The following is a 19758-nucleotide window of genomic DNA, read 5'->3' on the forward strand; positions in this document are numbered from 1 at the left end:
CAATAAGCAACTTCTTAATCGACTAAACTCTCTATCACTCCTCATGTGAGCCGTATACTTTATATTTTAGAGTGGATGAGATTTATCCAGCTCGGAGATTTGCAACTTACGTAATTGGTAGCGTCTTTCACTCTTAAGGGGGCGAAATTTATCTTGTGATCTTTTATTTCAATAGCAATCTAATACATACAAACTCATATAAACCAGTAACTGTCTTTAAAGACTACTCAATTGACTTCAAACATTTATCAACAATGTCTGCCCTAACTAGATTAAGGCCATTGCGGGCCTCAAGTATTAGACGAACACCAGTGGTATTACAATCCTTTAGACACTATGCCACTGATATAGAGGACTTGAAAAAGCAATCAGACTCCACAGAAGCAGACAACTCGGTTTCAGCAACTGGTGTAATTGACAAACGAAGCAATGAAGTGTTGCTATATTACTCATTTGCCACGTCTCGAAACTTTATCAAATCGTATCTATCGCGGCTTGCCTTGTTTGCTCCACGGTATTCAGATGAAGAAGTGAAAAAGAAGGTGACAGAGCTTTCATCTCCTTTACCCCAAGGCTCATTGTTGACTGAAGTTGTAGCTTTGGCTAGAGACTCGGGTGCATTTGTCAAGTATCAATTTCCTCAGGATGAAACTGCTAGACTGTTTATTGAAGAAATTAGAAACAATGTTGCCAAGAATGAAAAAGAGCAAGAGAATGTTCTTAGTCGAGTATTTGACTATATAACTGATAGAGCTCCCAAAGTGTACAGTGTAAAGGGTGTCCCGTGGATAGAAGATTTGAAAAGATTTCCCAGTCCTAAATTAGCCATCAAGTTTGAAGGGGAACCATTGACAGAAGAGGAGTTGTATGTGTTGTTTAGAAGGTATGGTTTAATTGACGATATCAAAGCTGATGCCGCTGACTCGTCAGTGTTATTCCATAATGTTCGTGCAGCAACTTGTGCTAAGCATTGTATTACTGGAATGGAGTTGAATAAGGGTAAAACAACAATACATATCCAATTTTCACCATTAAAGAGAAAGAATTACTTGGTTGACTTTATTTCAAACCATACAAAGATCGCAATACCAATCCTTTTGGCCTTACTTGCTGGGCTTGCAGTTATGGTGTTTGATCCAATTAGAGAATGGTGTATTGAGTACAAGATCACCCATAGCAGACATTCATTTGATTACTTTAGACAGAATAAGCTTTTCCAATTGCTTTATATTCCATACAAGGCTTTAGCCAATTTGGTATCAAACAGCTATGATTATATCGATACGCAAATTCATGAAGTTGTCGGTTCAAACGACGATAACACTCTGGATAGTCAATCCATGGATGAAATTAAAAAGGAAAGTAACATGTTTTGGCAAGAACGGTACGAGAAATCAAAACAATTGAAATTATGGATCTTGGAGAATTTAAACAGTTTTATCATTGTTAAAGGTCCACAAGGTTCAGGTAAAGAGGAATTTGTATTGGATCATACATTAGCTTCTGATGATCGATTAAACAACAAGGTTTTGGTGATTGAGTGTGATAAATTGAGTAAAGCAAGAACAGAAAATGGTTTGATTGGAAGTACTGCTTCACAATTGGGATATTTCCCAGTTTTCACATGGACCAACTCAATATCTCAATTTGTTGATTTGGGTGTGCAAGGATTAACAGGGCAGAAGTCAGGTTTGAGTGAGAGTAAAGAAACGCAAATAAAGAATATGTTTTCATTGGCTACTCAATCTATTAGACACATATGTGAAAGTGACTATCAAAAATACACCAAGAGTGTTGAACGAAGAAATAAGAAGTTGAAAGATGAAGAAAAGATTGAGCTTTTAAGACAAGAAGATTTCTTATCTCAACATCCCGAGTCAAAGCCGATTATTGTGATTAATAAATTTGCCAGAAGGGCCGATGTTCACCTGAACGATTTCATGTATCCATTGATTGCTGAATGGGCCTCGGGATTAATCCAAAACAACATTGCTCATGTAATCTTTTTAACTGCAGATGTTGGATCAGTGCATCATTTGAATGAAGCATTGCCTAATCAAGTGTTTAAAGATATTTCCTTAAGTGATGCATCAATGACTAGTTCAAAGCAATATGTGTGTGACGTGCTCAATGTTAAAGATAGTGCTGCATTGAGTGAATGTTTGCAACCCCTTGGTGGAAGAATGTTGGATTTACAAGCATTTATACGTCGAGTCAAGTCCGGTGAAGATCCAACCAATGCCGTTACGGAAATGATTACTCAAGCAGCTGAATTGATCACGACATTCTTTTTAAGTAGTCAAAAGATTGATAATGGCGATAACAATTGGAATTCAGCTCAAGTTTGGTTGATTATGAAGTTATTGCTGAAAAAGGAAGCAATTACATATAATGAATTGATTAAACTGCCATTGTTCAAATCATCAAAGGAAACAATGGATACATTGTCAACGTTGGAAAAATTTGATTTGATTTCATTAAAGAGAGATAAGGGAGTGTTGAATAAGATCACAACTGGACGTCCATTATTTAAAGCTGCTTTTGAAAATATAATTGGTGATTTACGAATTTGGAAATTGTATGAGACGGATTATTTAACCAATTTGATCAACTTGGAAGTGGGCAAGATTAATAAATTTGAATCGGAATTGACTGGTATTTATAAAATTGGTAATAAATTGGTTGATGGACGTATTGAATATTTGTCGAAAAAGATTGAAGCTTCGAATAAGAAAATTGTTGATTATGAAAAGGAAATTGCTGATATTGCTTCGTATCAAGGTGATTCAAAATCTCATTCATTTTTAGGGATATTCTGAAAAAAAGAGAGAGAGAGAATAGAGGAGTCGAGTAAGTAGTGTTTTGAAGGAGGTGGTTTCTGTTTTATAGCCAGCTGTGTATAATATACATTCAAATATCATAACAATTCATCATTCATAATTTCAAGCGTCATGCGGCGTCTAATTACCTTCATATCATTCTGCGAATAATTAAACTCTTGATTCAATGCCAAATATCGAGCAGCAATACAAGTGAATACCCCACAATCAGATCCATTTTGTTGTTGAGGCGCATCAATGTATGGAATCAAAGTATACTTGATTGCATCACGGTCCAATCGTTGTGCTTCATTATCCATATACATTTGTAAATTCTCCAATGCTTCTGGATTACCCGACTGACTGAAATTTAATGAATCATAATATGTGATTGCCTTGGTTATATTGTTAATCACCGCCAATGCCCAATGCGTATTACTGATATTGATGGGAACGATAACTTTATCCATTGTGAATAAATCAATCTTCTTTCTCTTGGCCCATCTAGCAACACCAGAATATCCTCTTGATGCTAAATTAGAATAGAAATGAGTTGTCCATATAAACACTTTTGGATTCTTTTCCATAACCATATTCAGATAAAAATCAATAATGTTATCATTAAGCCAACGACCATCTCGCAATGTTTGTAAATCAGCAAATGTTATATCGATACTGTATTGAGTAATGCAAATTGATCGAGGATTGGATTTCCAAGCTTGGTTGACTTTGAGCAATTGTGATTCATTTAATGGTTCGATTTTTTTAGTAGTCGATGCTAATCGTTTTGCAGTTATTAGGTCCTGAGTTTTCAATTGTTGCCTTTTGTATGAGTCGGAAATACGATCAATTTTTTTAAAGTTGGCAATTAAGTCATCAACTAGGGAATAAGAAGTGATTGAAACTGGTTTTGGAGGGATGTAGAAGTTTAGAATTGATTGTTGGTAGTCTGTCTTTTGTTCAAAGTTGAATAAATCATGGTGATGCTGGCTAGCTTTAAATGATGTGCGAGATTGGGAGTTGTTTTGCCTTGATGAGACTAATTGATGATTATTTGAAGAAGAGTCCAATGGAGATGCAATTGACAAATCTGTTCCATACTGCTGATGATCCTGTTGATGTTGCTCCCGACTAGCTTTTAGTCTCTTTAACGCAAGATCTCGAAGTATTTGACTAGTATTATTGTTGTAATGAGATGTAGTAGTGCTGTTACCCACCTGGTCTCGAAAACTATCATCAAGTATGCTATTGTTTTGGTAATTACGTTGAGTATTGATGAGATGATAGTCATTAGTGATGGGATGATACTTGTGTGATGCAATCTTTTCTCCAAGTATTTCAATATCTGAATCGTCACTGACTTGCTGGTTTTGCTTCTCTTGTACAGGCTGAGCTTCTCCATTTGTATCAGGTAGCTCTATATTGCGTCGTTGTATGAAATAGGAAAATATGAATGTAGCAATCTGGTGAAGCATCCTGTTGATTATGGACCAAAATCGGCTTCCTAAACCATCGTCACCGTCAGTTGTGCGTTTGTTTACTTTCCCTTTGGTACTTCGCTGATTTGTGAAATTGTATGATAGATCATCTTGTATATATATTCGTTCATGATTGAGTATAGGGTTATTGAACATTTGGTATTGATGCAGTGGCTGGTTAATCCTTGCCGAGTGAAGCTTTTAAATTTTTTTTTTGTTCGTGTTTGCTTCTGGTGATGCGCATTCCAGAAAGGACTTAAAGGGTGTATTTGCGCTTTTATAGAATGATAGAAAGTCCTACTTTAAAGGCACAACTAAAGAGTGGCAACTTTGATACTGGATGGAAGTAAGTGGTCAGAAGCAGCTCAATTGACCTTAAAATTGGCAATGCACCTGATTGAAGCGCAAATTAGTTTTTGATTCCTTATTTTGCAGCAATTTGTTTGCAAAAAAAAAAGAGTTTGTTTGAATTGCTCATTGATCACTTCAACTAGGATACCCTTTAAACAGGATAAGAGTGTATTTCGTTGTTAAGGTGGTCGTAATTAAATTTTTTTACGATTGTGTAAAAGCATTATGGTAAAATACAATTCAGAGATGATTATGCTTTACAGGTGAAAGCAGATACCTCGTGTGACAATTAAGATAAGATTTTTCAACGAACGATATCCTCGATTAGACGGCACTATGAAAGATATCTCTTGAGTTTTAAGTTAGTTAGAAGTTGTGGAATTTGCATCTCGAGAGTGGTTATTGAATAATAAATTTTTAAAAGGATCTTGTGTTTATTACTCCTTTCATATTACATTCATTACCTCTAACCTGTTGAGTGTCTGTATGTCTGCATGTGTGCTTTTGAATGTGTTATATTGTACGTTGGTTTATCCCACGTGGGCATATTGATATTGATTGATGTTAATATTTACACAAAACTAGTACTGCATATAAAGTTACACAAACCAAAAGAATAAATTGGTTAATAATACACGACCTATACTGAGCTTGATGAGTGTGTGTTGCAAAACCACAGGAATCAAACACATACACACACAAACGGAGACTTTATTCATTGTTCAGGGTTACGTTTGGTATAGCCTTAGATGAGTCACAGCCAATCTGTGTTGAAGCTCTTCTTGTTGGATGCAATTTGGAAACAGGTTGTTCACAATTTTGTGTGGTAAGTTACAAAAGGCATTCGTCAAAGGACAATGCACCTACAAAGTTTGACATACACTGGAGTACAGAAACAGAACAAAGAAGTTGGCTTAGCATATTGTGTTTACAATATCCAGCTATTCAGGACCACGAGGGTGGGTGAAAAAATGTCACTGGCCAGATAAAGTCCGAGTTGAGATTTTTGGGTGTGGATTGAAGGGGCTTATATGTAAAAGTTGAATTGTTTAATCAACTGCTGTTCACCTGCTGCTCATAATTTTGATTGACTGTCACCAGTGTGGTGATTAAAGTACAGAAGTTGTCGGTATCTCTGCTGGGTATTCAAATCAATTTATACACAAAAGCGGCTTGTTTGTGCAATTGAGGTTACATTTGATGCACCAACGGCTAAAAACAAAAATAGATTCTCAATAATAACCATTTTGAAACAACAGAGCACAGACCAAAAGTAACACAACCTACCACAAGGTAGAGTAAACAATGTTCCATTTTAAGAAGTCAATATTTATTTTTCATCCAATTAACTTTTACGAATAATATTTACAGATCATTTTGGGATTTATTATTTATGAAGACAGAGAAAAGAGGCAACTACCACGTTTTCCACATCATTATTTAATTCTTTAATCTCATCTACTTCTTTTTTAACTTCATTTACTTTTCAGCAGTTTTTAACTCCAAAGGAATCCACCATCGCCATCATACATTTCATAGACACCAAGTCTAGAATCTTAAACGGGAGTTCTGGAGCAAGACAGAGAAAGAGGAAAGGATCTTCTATTATCAATCGAAGTAGAGAAGGCTAAAAAGAAAAACAACTTTTAGACAGAAGGAAGAAAGATTATTTCACAAAAACAAAGGATAGCAAAAAAACAAAGACAGAGAGAAAGAAAGAGACAATTTATAAAACGAATTCCAAAAGAAACTACACAACTTCTTTAAATTAAAAAGCCAATTAATTTATAAACTTTTTGGTTAAAAGTATACGCCACGGGAGGAGTCACAGACCACTACTACTTCTCAAAAGCCCACACGTTTTTTCATCAATTCATCTTTTTCTCCATTCTAATTTTTTTTTTGTTCCCCTTTTTCCTTTAACATAACCAATCTACTTTCAGGAGTTACTTTTCTATTATGGCCACTAGTCAAGACCAATCCAAGCCACCCACAGCAGCAGACCCAACCTCATTGAGTGAACAGCCACGGAAAGCAGGAGCCGAACCTAGAATGTTATTTGGTACCAAGTTGGAAACTGAAACTTATGCACCATGGAAAGATTTCTACATCAAATATAACCAATTAAAGAAACTACTTAAAGAAGGTGTTATTTTGAAAAACAATTGGACTGATAAAGACGAACAAAACTTTGTTAGTGCTTTGGATGAAAATTTGGAGAAAGTGTTTACTTTTCAACATAACAAGTTTGATGAATTGAATGATGAATTGGATATTTTACAAGAACAAACTGAAGTTGCTGATACTTTTGATGTTGATGCGTTTTCCAAGAAATTGGATCATTTATTAAATGAAGCTCAGAATTTGGAACATTTCCAACGTTTGAATTATACTGGTTTCATCAAGATTGTCAAGAAACATGATCGTTTGCATTCCAACTACTCAGTCAAACCATTGTTGAATGTTCGTTTGAAGAAGTTGCCATTTCACTCTGAAGATTATTCACCATTGTTGTACAAGATTGGTACTTTGTTTCAATTTTTAAGAGAAAATTATGAAGTTGATCAATCGTTATCTAAATTGTCCTCATTTAATGATGGTGCATTGAGTGGAGAGTTTCAATCTTTCAAGTTTTGGGTTCATCCAGATAATTTAATGGAAGTCAAGACCACTATTTTGAGACATTTGCCGGTATTGATTTACAACTCCAAGAAAGATGACGATGATGATGATGACGACGACGATGATGATGGTTATGACGAAGAAGGGAATGTTAAAGATAACAAAGTGACTCAAACAGATCAAACCATCAATTGTTTGTACTTTGACAATGAACATTTTGATCTTTATAATCATAAATTAACCAAGCTCAATAATTCATCAACATTGAGGATTAGATGGATTGGGAAATTATCAGACAAGCCAAAGATTACAATGGAGAGAAAAGAATTTGATGTCAATTCCAATTTTCATGTTGATGATAAAATTGAATTGAGACAGAAATATATTAATCAATTTGTTATTAATCATGATGTTCCTAAAAAGTTTGTCAAGATTAATGATGAAGCTATCGTGCAAAGATTGTTGAAATTTATAGAGGAAAACAATTTACAACCAATCTTGAGAACAACTTATAAAAGAACTGCTTTCCAAATTCCTGGCGATGACAAGATTAGAATTATTATTGATTCCAACTTGACTTTTATTAGAGAAGATTCATTCGATCCAATTTTACCCATTAGAGATCCTCATCAATGGCATAGATTGGATTTAGATAATCCAAAAAACAATCAACAATTTTTACGTAAAGGTGAATTTAATAAGTTTCCATTTTCCACCATGGAAATCAAGATTAAGAAATCATCAGTTAAAAATTTCAAGAAGTTGCAATGGATTAATGAATTGATCAATAGTAGTTATTTGGTTAAGGAGATTCCTAATTTTTCTAAATTTATTCATGGTGTTGCTTCATTATATTTGGAAGATGATAAATTGGATAATATTCCCATGTGGTTTAATGAATTGGAAGGAGATATCAATGATGATTTACCAAAAATACTTCCTCAACATCATAAAACTGTTGCTACTAAAGTGGATAATAATGATGGTGGTATTACTCAATTGAGTAATGATGATAATTTATCCAAGTTTAAATCTATGCTTTTGAAGAATAATACTTCTAATTTCCAACCTAGATCAGCATCATTTTCAGGAAGTTTATTGTATTCAGAAGGAAATGATAAGCAAGATGAACTTAAATCAGTGGTGGAGACAGGAACTACATCTCCTGATGCCAAGATTACACCAGTTGATGAAGAAGAGGAAGAGGAAGATGAAGGTAATCTTTCACCTACTGGTAAACCAAAGAGACTCCAACATCAACAACAAAGTACTAGCAACTTTACTACTGATGACCAATCATCTGATTTTGATGAAGATGAAGATGAAGATGATAATAGTGCAATTTCCAAAGCTCAACGTCTCAAAAAATTGATTAAATTCCCTCAACAGTTTTCCAAATTGATTGATGTTGATTCAGAAGATGAAGAAGTTATTTTACCTGCTGGAGTGGTGAAACCAGACCAATGGATTAAGAACATGGGACCAATCAAGATTGAACCTAAAGTTTGGTTAGCCAATGAACGTACTTTTAATCGTTGGTTACATGTAACTACATTATTAATGTCAGTTACCTTTATCATTTATTCATCAACGATTAGATCCAATTTCCATGACTTGAGTACTTATTTGGCATATTTCTATTTTGGATTAACTTTATTTAGTTGTCTTTGGGGATACTATATTTTCATCACTAGAAGAAATATCATTTTGGAAAGAAGTGATAAACATTTGGATAATTCAATTGGTCCATTGATTATTGCCTTTGGATTAATTATTGCATTGATTATTAATTTTATCTTTGGTTGGAAGAGTTTGAACTTGGATTATGAAGGTAATGAGTTTTATGCTAATAATCCAATGCATAAACAAATTCATCAATTTGTTGTTGAAATGGTGAGCTAGAGAAGGAACTTTGACTGAATCTCTTGTTTAGTTGGTTGACTGTTTATTGTATAGTAGTATATATGTATGCGTTTTGAATAAAGTTTAAGAACTTTGAAAGTTTAAGAGAGTACTGAGCTATGAGAGTAGAGTATTTGTATGATGTCTGTGTGTATTCACTATTGGTTGGTTTGGTTTGGTCAATTGATTGATTGAGGTTATATGGTTTTGTAGCTTATGTCCTGTATATTGAGTGTTAAACAGCGTGGTTGAATAATTTTTTTTTTTCTTCTTCAACGAAAACCAACAACAGAAGACAAGAAGCTACTACTAAGAGTATACTTTCTTAACCGACAAGTACAACTATATCTACCATGTCATTGAATGTATCATTATACACAGTATCAGCATTGCTAATACTAGACAACGAAGGTAACAGATTATACGCTAAATACTATACACCACCAACCGACAATGACAATCATAATCAGAATAACAACAACAGCTCCAACCAACCCAAGACCGCCAAACCTTCAACATCATCCAAATCGACTAGTCAATTGAAGTTTGAAAAATCATTATTTTCCAAAATCAATAAAGTCCATCAAGATATTCTCTTGTATGACAACAATTTAATTGTATACAAACAAACAAACGACACATCAATCATACTCGTATCACCAATAAATGAAAATGAATGTCTCATGTACTCAACATTGACCAATTTAGTTGAATCCTTGTCCATATTGTTGAATAACACTATTGATAAAGCGACAATTGTTGAAAATTATGATTTGGTAGTTTTGGCCATTGATGAGACGATTGATGATGGTGGGATTGTGTTGGAGTATGACCCTGCTACTATTGTGTCACGGGTTACCAATGCGCCTGTGAGTTCTGGTGCTGCTGGGGTTGTTGATTTGAAGAATATTGATTTGAGTGAGAAGGGGTTGTTTAATGCTTTGAGTTTTGCTGGTAAGAAGTTGGCTGAGAGAGTGCAACAGGGGTTATAAGAGAGGAAAAGAAGTGTGTATTGAAAGTAAGTATATATATATATACTGGAATAGTAAAAGACTAGTGCTACTTGTTGTTTGTATCTTCTGTACTTTCTGTAGAGGTTGATGATTGAAATTTGAATGCGAAATAAAAATTCAAAGACAACAAAAGCCAAAAGATCTTCTTTCACTAAGAACACAAGACACACCTACTACTCAGCCCAGCATGGAGGAAGACTCATTCTATTTCTCACTACTACGAATATCAATAGCCCAAACACTCAAAACTCAAGGATTCGATAAATGCAAACCATCAACACTAAACACCCTAACATCATTATACATCATTTATTTAACCAAACTAACATCAGAATCCATAGCGTGCAGTTCAACAAGAACCAGAACAAACTCCCCCGAGGTGCAAGATGTCATGCAAGCAATGCTCAACTTGGGGTTAATCAAAGCTACTCAGAGCAACAAGATTCACGATTTATATTTTGATGAGCTGGAGTATAATACTAAATCTGTCGAACTGTTTCGTCATTGGGTGATGAGTTATTATGGCGATCAATTTAAAGATATTGCTAGAAGGAGGGAGCAGCAGAGTCATGACGAGGGTGGAAGCATGCAGGAGGAGCTTAAGTCTGCGGAGCAAGATGACCAACAACAGCAGAGTATTTATCAACAATTTATTCCAGCTAATGACCAATCAAACTCGAAACGAGATGGTGAAAGTAAAGGAGCTGACGAAGACGAACTCAGCAAATTATCCACACAGAATGTAAATAAATGGAAATGGTTAAATCATTTATTGGAAAAGGATTTGAAATTGGGCCATAAACTAAAGTACCTTTACGCTACTGAATTCATTGCTAATGAGTTTGAAGACGATTTACTTCGTGAACAAGTAGGAAGTAGTGGGGTAGACGCAACTAAAGCTGAGGATAACAATGAATTAGATTTGGATTTACAGTTGAAAATTCAACATATTCGAAATAATGAATGGAATGATTATATCGTCAAGCCAATCAGTAGTGGCAAAGACAAACAAAAAGATGATGGTGGAAGTAATATCAATAATACGGGTGGCTCTGGTGATGGTGCCACTGCAAGTGTTGTTCTTGATGATGGTGTCGTTGATGAATTGGTTAAAAAGGAAGCTGATTTGGAAAAATATCTACCTTATAAAGTCAAGTATTCTGATGAGTTGCTTCGTGATGATTATGATATTGTTAAGACTAAGGAAGATGTTGAAATGGGAGATCACGAAGCTATAAACAACCACCTAGATGAAGCTTAGAATGTATAGCATAATAACATAATTTACATTCTACAAGTATTGATTCTTCTAAATTTTAGTATTGATGATATATCCAGCTATCTTAAAAGTACCACTTACCTACTCTACATGAAACCCCTTTAATGCATACCTCTTTTCAACTTCAACGAGTCTCGTTTCTTTTCACTTAATGAAACATAATTGGTATTGAAATTACTGTTAAAGCGAGCTTCATCCATAACTGAATCATCTTGCATCAGCAGCTGCAGCAGTAACAGCAGTTGTCGTTGTAATTGAGGTTGTTGAAATTGTTGGTACTGTTGCGCACATGGTTGAGCTGTCCAATTTTGCGGCAGTTGCAGTGGTTGTGAAAATTGATGAGAGTTTGGCTCAAATGGAGAATCCAATGAAAATCCAGCTGTGTTGGAAGTTCCATTTGCATTGAAGCTTGATCTTCCATTTAAACTATTCAAAGCTTGAGCATTTGCAGATTCCGTATTTAAATGATATGGCACTGATGGACCATTTCCACAACCACTTCCACTTCCAGAAGTACTCGACCTACTTCTTTGTAAAAAGGGCGGTGGTGGAGCTGGTGGGAGATTAAATGGAGCTGACATTGAGTTCATATTTTGATACTCTTGTGAATTTGGTGGTGGGAAGTATGTAGTTTGTGGTTGTACATTGCCACCAGCAGATATTGGTTGTTGAGGGAAATAGTTTGATTGATATTGTGTTTGAATACCAGCAGATTGTGGAGGTGTACTATTAGCACTGGCACCATTACTAAAACCACCACCATTGAAAAGATTAGCTTGTATAGGCACACAATCCAATGAGACAGTACTGGCATTGCTATTCCTGGGACGAAGACTATGGATGTTACCAACATGAAGCCAGTTGTTTGAATTGTTTCTAGTCAATGATTGTTTACGAAGATTCAACAGGGAAGAACGAGATCTAATTGACGCGTTGCTTGCTTGGTTCTGAGCTTGGGCCTGTTGCTGTTGTTGCGCGTTATAGTTCATCAAGTTCATTTCATTTAATGACAAGTTTGATATGGATGTGTTTTTCATTCCATTCGACATTGGAAACAGCGGCCTCTTGAGTGATGCATTGTTGAAATTTGATGCACTATTACTGAAATTGTTGTTGTTATTAGCAGTCTCTGGCTCATCAATATCAGTCAATATATCATCAGACTCAGCGTATTGTGAGTTCTGATAAAATGAAGAAGATTGATTGTATTGCGTTTGTTGCTGCTGCTGTTGTTGTTGTGGCTGTGGCTGTGGCTGTGGCTGTTGTATAGTGTTTTGATTATTGTATGAATTTTGGTGATGTAAAGGCGGCGGATTAAATGGATACTCACCAGGTGCTTGTATAGGAGTTTTCAAAGTTTGATCTATTGGCGTATATGGTTGTGAATTTAATCCTGATGGAGTAGATACTGATGATGGTTGATTGAAATCCATCTTGTTTAGTTTCAAATGCAAATTCATATTCTTGTTAATCATGGTGACAAAGCTTTATTCTGTGAATGATGCGATAAAGAAAGGGTATACTGATAAACTGAAATGCGAAGATATGTTGATTAGTTTGATGACTATGGTGATAATGATACAAGTTGATAGATTGATATTTTTCAGACACAGGAAGAATGCAAAATGATGCTGAGTTGGAAAAAAGGCAATAGTATTCTTGTTATGACAGTGTAATATCTTTAGCAATAAGTATCAGCCGAGGTTTTTGCTGTCTTTCTATCTAATCTTTGGTGGCTATGAAAGAAAAAGAAAAGATTTTGAATAATGGAAGTTTGGGGGGACGCGTTAATTTTAAGTAATCTTCTTTGTTCCTGAAAATTTTAAATTTAAAAAAAAAATTAAATTTAATTTCTGTATTATTGTTTAAGCGCCAGATTTTTAATGTACCTTTTTCTCTTTATATATATTCTCTCTGATGCCCATGTATCAAGTATCTGAATATAAGTGAATAAACAAGAGAAGAAAGAAAGAAAGAAAGAATGAAAGAAACAATCAATCAAACAATCAAACGGTTGGGAAATAGTTTTCGAAAGAAAAGAGGGTTTTTTTTTTTTTTTATTTTCTAATTTTGTTGAGCAAACAAACAAATACAAACAAATATAAACTTAAGTAAGTAATTGCTTAGATAATCTTACACAAATCTCAACAATTATATAAACTTTTAAACTTTTTACTCAACGTTCTAACCTGTAACACTTGGGGGAAATTGTACATAAACACATTAGTCAAGTTTCTCGATATTAAGCTCTCAAGGTAGAAAGTGAGACTAGCTATCCCTTTAAAAGACCTCCCGCTCATTTTCAAAACTCGCCTCGACTTTACTCCTTGAAATTACGTGACGCATACTGTAGGACCATCGAGTCATGCATCATGCGTATATGCATGTGTGCATCTACCGAGACATCTGCATTTTGTATATTGGTTAGATGGATATTACGGGAATAATTGGTGTTTGTGTTTCTTTTAAAAAATTCTTAGCATCTGTGGTTCCACATTTAATTGCGGGATTTTTATGATATATTTCATTGTTCATTATGTATAATGAGCTGTGATAATGAGCTTTGATAGTATGGAATGGGAATGCAAAGTAAGATTGTGTAAAGACATTCGACCATTGTGAACGATGTCACTTTAAGGCTTCTATTTATCATACGACAGGTGACTCTATTACAGGAAGCTGCAAGTTATTATCTTGTCAAATATTCGAGGAAGGTAAATCATGGGAGAAGGGCTTCCTTACTACATAATCTTGCAGGTACCTTTCATTATCTAGAAAAATAACTACTGCTTCTTTATAATATAACGGGTGTTTTGTTTGTTATTCTATGCTATTAATAGAATACTGTATAAACATAGGACATTGTTCATGTTAAAATTTGAATCAATTGACAAAAAATGTCAAAAGTTAAAGTTTTCATAAACCAGCTGGTGAATATCCCATAGCAAATTGTCCTAAATAGAACTTTGTATTTGGTTAAGCATTGCTTATCTGTCCCAATAGGGTTAAATTTGTTAACATCAAAAGTGGCTTGCTTTTACATCATACGACCAAAAAGGAATAATAATAATAATTCAACTTTATAGCTTCGTAGAAGATAATGCATATAATCATACTGCAATTCTTCGGACTTCTACAACTCTTCAAATTACCCCTTTTGTTGACTTGTATAACACCATTTATCCACCGATGACCATGCGTTGTTGTGATCGTGCACAATGACAAACATAGTGCAGTAACATACTCCTACCAGTTCAATAATCTGCTGATGAATATGTGTTGGCACAGACTCAAATTCATAATTTAACCCAATTGGGGAACTGACTCTGATTTTGTGTAAATATGGAATTACGCGTATGTCAAAATGGTTTAACAGCTAAAACTTTACTTTACATACTTTACATACTTTACATGCAACAGAGTTATAATAATATTACCCTTATCGGGTTAAATTATATTTTGAGTAATTTAAAAGCGATGTTTAGAAAAGGTGGATTCACTGAAGTCCGAAATCCGATCGTATAACATGATTGCAAAAAAACAAAAAAAAGAAGCTGCTTGAGACAGTTAACTATTACAATTACGGTTCTATACGAAGAGAGAGGCCCTTAGAATATTCTAAAATACTCCACTCTTCTTAGCCACGTTTTTTCTTATAGCTGCTGCTTATCCTCTTAAGTACTGTTGGCCACTGAACAACAATGCAAGCTTCATATTGAGCTATGTAGAGACTACCACACTGCAAGACTTCCTTCATGAAATTCCTGCTTGGACTCCGCTGTTGCGTGAGAGTAATCCTAAAGTGCGTAAAAGCAATAAAAGGATTTCTCTTTAATTTACCCCACTGAAGTGTACTATACTCCAACCGCAAACCAGTTTCAGTAGAGGTTCAGTCTTGAAAGAAGTATTCATGTCAATATAACCTCTTACTATACTTGCACATCTCTTTCAACTAATTTCAAAGTGTACTTCATAATAGCTTCATCAGTAATCAATTGTCACATCCTAATCGGGTAATATCACACGCGCAAAAAAAAAAAGTCAAGAGTAATAAGGCTCTACCCATCACACCTTTCTCTCAGTGGATGTTTAATTCAAGGTAACACAATTGATTCATACTTCACCGCAGAAAGGTAACACCAGGAATAGGAAGTACAGCTGCGAATTTCTGCGATTTGCTGGTATATAAGGACGCCATTCCGGGCTGTTTTACTTCCCCCAATTATCACATGAATTCATAGCCATTAAACTTTTCAGCAAAGAGAGTACAGTACAATTTACATTAGTGATTCCCCATTGTTCAAGAAAAAATTAAACATCAGGGAGGCTTTGATTAATTTATTCAAATGATAAGCAGACAATTTCATAAACAATTTATAAATTCCAGGATCCTTGGAAGAGGAAGATACACTAGACTTAGTCATCGATTCTTTCTGAGTTCAAACGTACGCCTTAGTCGTCAATCGAACGCACTGACTACAGTTGAAACTGATTCAATAATGGCTGCTGCAGCAAAGATGCAAGTTGAGGTTGAAGGTGTTGATGATGCGTTGGAGAAACTTGACTTGGAAAAACTTAGTTTGGAAGACACTGTTGATGGAACAGAAATAAATCCAGGCAAACTGGGAGATGAGCTGCTTCAAGTGGGAGCAGAATTAGTTGGGGATACACGTGTCTTGCACAGACGTGGTTCTGATAATAATGATGATATGTTTAGGATTGAAAAACATGGTTCGAAATCACAACAGGAAATCCGTCAATTTGAAGCTAATCTTAATGATAAAGAAAAAGAAGATTATGTGAAAATAATAACTAGGGATGTTGTACAGGTGTCAACTGCCAAAGCAAGTGCAACTAAATCAAAAGCTAAAACAACGAAAACAAAGTTTACATCTAAAGCCAAATCGACATCAAAGGCTAAAGAGAAATTGGAGAAAACGAAAACGACAAAGAAAAGTAAAGATCAGCAAACAGCATTCATCAGAAATGGAGATAAAACGAGGTATGGTCTTGCGTCACCTCCTGCATCGTCTCATCAACTCGAAGCAAAAGAGTCTCCTCAACCCGAACAAGAGGGACAATGCGAAATAAGCCCAGAAGATGAGCCTCTTTTCCGAGACAATATGCTTTTGCGCAACCTTTATGACACTTGGGGTTTACCATATTCACAAAATTTACCGTTAGTTAGTCCCCTTCCATCAAGCGAAACTCCTTTGAAAACTTATATCGAGAGCAATCTTGACCCATCAACAAAGAAAGCGGTACGGAAAATAGCAGCTACAAAATTATTAGTCAATGATTGGTGTCAATTGAGGAACGCGTACACAGTTCATGCAGGGTCACCTCGGACACCACCTACACCAGCAATGATGCGGGGAACTTTGCATCATGCATACTTGGAAGAAGAAACTCACCCGCTGGCTCATATTGAACGCATGTTGGACTTTGTTTCTCGAAAGGCTCAGGCATTGCAAAGAGAGTTGAAAGCTAAAGCAGTAGCTGCTGGTAAAGATAAGCTGATGGGAGATGAAAATGTTGAAGATTCACAACGGGCGTTACAATTGGTCAATGAGATGCTGACACTTTCTAGAGAAGAGTCTTTAGCTAATGACTGGGCAAATAAACTGATTGCTCGAATGTTTGCATTGTTGACCAACTCAAAGGCAAGAGAGATTCCAATTCATTCATATATGGACATGAATCAGGACAGGATTCTTGAACCCCCGTTTGATGAAGTTGATGCAATGAATCGCTCTATACTCATTTCTGCAATTGTTGATTTATTCAAGTTTGGTAATCCCAAGGATCCCAACGATTTGACATTTGTTACTGAATTAAGAAATACATTGGATTTTGAATGTGATAGGGACCATTTAGGAGCCAAACCAATGATTGATTTAACTAAATTTATCGCTGAAACCAAAAGGATTCTATCTGGATACAATTGTGAAAATTTATCATTAATTATATCTGATGTTAAAACTAGAGGTCAAAACAGTCTACCAAATCAAAAATCCCAAATGGATGGAGCTAAAGATCAAACCATGTTTTATCGAAAATTCTTTGAAATTTTAACTAAAGATGTTGAATTTACATATAATGGGTTAATTACAAATGCCAAATTTCGATATTTGGATATTGATAAACCATTGAGTCCAATTATAGTTTTACAAATGTTGCGATTGAATCCGGATTTGTTTTATAATGACTTTGTTAAATTGAGTAATGGTGAACCTATTGGGATGGAGTTGTTTGACGAAGATGTCAAGGAGATTAAGTTGCGTAAATCGATAGAAAAGTTGAATTTGAATACACTGATTAAGGGGGAGGAGGAACAGCAGCAGCAACAGCAACAGCAAAAGCTATATCATAACTCTTATGAGTTTCGATTTGATTTGTTGTTCCAAAACCCTAGTGAGTTTTCCTTAATTTGCCCATCAAACGAATCATACTTGAAGGAACTAGATGAAGTAGGAATACAAGAAGCAAAAGACAGCAACACTTCTACCCCATTCCCATATTCCCACTACTTGAAACCACTTTTGAAAACCTGGAAAACCCCACCAACATTACGATACTTGGCAGCTCGATCATCGCAGTTTTTCAACTTGTTTAACAATTTTATCAATGACTCAACCACGGTGGAATACCACAATTATAAGAATAAACAAGTTTTTGAAATTCGTCATTACAAGCATCTGCAACAACAATTGGATTTTGCAGTTAAGGAAGCATGTAATTTTTGGCTTGGTAGGACGTTACCTAAACTCCCTGATTCAAAAGAGAAATGTACGTATTGTGATTTTAGAGCCAAGTGTCCATTTGCGTTGGGTGAAGCTGATGAATTACTGAATAAGCGGAAATTGGTTGGTGCTAGATTGAGACAATTTTTAAATCAACCTGCTTATAGTGTTATTTCATGGTAGAGATAGAACGCTTGATTTATACTATAATTTACGATAATGAGATTAAAAGTTTAAACAAATTGTAAGACACCTTCAAAAAGATCAACACATTCCATCTACATTGATCTCTCTGTTAAAATGCCTTTTAATCCTTCAAAGTCCCTCGTTTCACTCACTTTCCTAAAAAAAAAAAAGGATAGGGAGCATATGAAAAAAAGGGAAGCTGAGGACGGTTTTGATTTATGGGATTCGTTTACCGAGTACACCTGATTATGAAAACAAAGGCATGCAACCGGAGATAAAGTCCCAAGGAGGAAAAAAAAAAAAAAAACATTTGTATAGAGAGTATTGGATAAATTAGGGTTTGTTTTGGAAATGAAGTTCGTATATTTTCAAGTATATACGGTGATTATGGTTTTGGTTGTCGTTGATGAAAGAGGTTGTCTTCGTAAAAAAAAAAAAAATTTTTCAACTGCTGAGAAAAAAAAAAAAAACAATTTGATGGGGGGTGGAAACGGTAGCGCTAAAACTTTGAGGTAGCGCGCTCATTTTAAGAGAAGCAAGCAAGTATAATCGTTTGGCATTAAACTAAATGCAGGTCAGGTCTCATTTACGGTTACAGAATTAGTCTGATGTACTATCCTTCTACAAACCGTTGTCTCTTCCCCCCCCTTCTTAAAGTTTTCTTTTTCAAAGAATATTTTAGTGTGAATTTTTTTTTAAAAAAAACACGGTTTGATTTAATGAAGATAGATAGGAGTGAAATTGATTGGGCTATCATTGTCATAGGCGATGCATTACATTCTTGAGGTTTTAATTTGGAATGATATGTCAGATGTGTTGATGTTTTTGATATCGATCCGCTCGGGTTGGTGGTGGTATGTATGATGTGATTTCCTTATATGCCCCACCCCCGCAATTAAAATTACACAAACATAAAACTCCGAGATTTTTTAGGTTGCATTTTTGTGTAATTACTTAAGGTATGGGTGGTGCATTGCATATTAGACAAATAAACTCAGACATTTTTCATATATGATATGATATGATACGATACAGGTAGTAGAGGAAGAAGAAGAAGAGAAGGGTTGAATTGAATCGGTTGTAGGTAGAATAAGGGATAAAGAAGACGTAGATGTAACTTACTAGTAAGTACCTAAAAGAGAAACAAAGTTTTCTTGTAATCTCAGGTAGAATAATAACGACAGAAATAATTCTCGTCTTTACAAAGTAGTTTTTTACGTAATTTCCCGGAACACATAGAGAGAGAGGGAGAATAGCTAGCACAAAAAAGTGTAGCATTACAGCAAAAGAAATCACTTGATATTTCAGTAACTCATAGGATGTATGTATATATATATATATATATTTATACATTCCTAGAGAGTA

The 19758-nt window shown here is 35.1% G+C and overlaps 7 protein-coding genes across 7 annotated transcripts; 5 read left to right on the plus strand and 2 right to left on the minus strand. All coding sequences in view use genetic code 12, as the record gives it.

Moving 5' to 3' along the window:
- Positions 1–254: 254 nt before the first annotated feature.
- I9W82_000065 (uncharacterized protein) lies at positions 255–2819 on the plus strand (the record flags this gene model as incomplete). Its single annotated transcript, XM_067695037.1, has 1 exon — positions 255–2819. One exon carries the CDS (start codon positions 255–257, stop codon positions 2817–2819), a length of 2565 nt encoding a protein of 854 aa, XP_067550091.1.
- A 98-nt stretch (positions 2820–2917) lies between these two features.
- On the minus strand, positions 2918–4453 carry ULP2 (SUMO protease; the record flags this gene model as incomplete). The annotated part of the gene is made up of 1 exon (XM_067695048.1): positions 2918–4453. The coding sequence occupies one exon, from the start codon at positions 4451–4453 to the stop codon at positions 2918–2920; it is 1536 nt and encodes a 511-aa protein (XP_067550092.1).
- Positions 4454–6607: 2154 nt separating this feature from the next.
- On the plus strand, positions 6608–9172 carry VTC3 (vacuolar transporter chaperone; the record flags this gene model as incomplete). Its single annotated transcript, XM_067695059.1, has 1 exon — positions 6608–9172. One exon carries the CDS (start codon positions 6608–6610, stop codon positions 9170–9172), a length of 2565 nt encoding a protein of 854 aa, XP_067550093.1.
- A 353-nt stretch (positions 9173–9525) lies between these two features.
- I9W82_000068 (coatomer subunit zeta) lies at positions 9526–10164 on the plus strand (the record flags this gene model as incomplete). Its single annotated transcript, XM_067695070.1, has 1 exon — positions 9526–10164. One exon carries the CDS (start codon positions 9526–9528, stop codon positions 10162–10164), a length of 639 nt encoding a protein of 212 aa, XP_067550094.1.
- A 208-nt stretch (positions 10165–10372) lies between these two features.
- I9W82_000069 (uncharacterized protein) lies at positions 10373–11446 on the plus strand (the record flags this gene model as incomplete). Its single annotated transcript, XM_067695081.1, has 1 exon — positions 10373–11446. One exon carries the CDS (start codon positions 10373–10375, stop codon positions 11444–11446), a length of 1074 nt encoding a protein of 357 aa, XP_067550095.1.
- A 119-nt stretch (positions 11447–11565) lies between these two features.
- Positions 11566–12939, minus strand: I9W82_000070 (uncharacterized protein; the record flags this gene model as incomplete). The annotated part of the gene is made up of 1 exon (XM_067695092.1): positions 11566–12939. One exon carries the CDS (start codon positions 12937–12939, stop codon positions 11566–11568), a length of 1374 nt encoding a protein of 457 aa, XP_067550096.1.
- A 3024-nt stretch (positions 12940–15963) lies between these two features.
- On the plus strand, positions 15964–18390 carry DEM1 (Dem1p; the record flags this gene model as incomplete). The annotated part of the gene is made up of 1 exon (XM_067695103.1): positions 15964–18390. The coding sequence occupies one exon, from the start codon at positions 15964–15966 to the stop codon at positions 18388–18390; it is 2427 nt and encodes an 808-aa protein (XP_067550097.1).
- Positions 18391–19758: the final 1368 nt, after the last annotated feature.

This window comes from Candida metapsilosis (genome assembly GCF_017655625.1).
Source record: "Candida metapsilosis strain BP57 chromosome Unknown scaffold1, whole genome shotgun sequence".
NCBI classification, from domain to species: domain Eukaryota; kingdom Fungi; phylum Ascomycota; class Pichiomycetes; order Serinales; family Debaryomycetaceae; genus Lodderomyces; species Lodderomyces metapsilosis.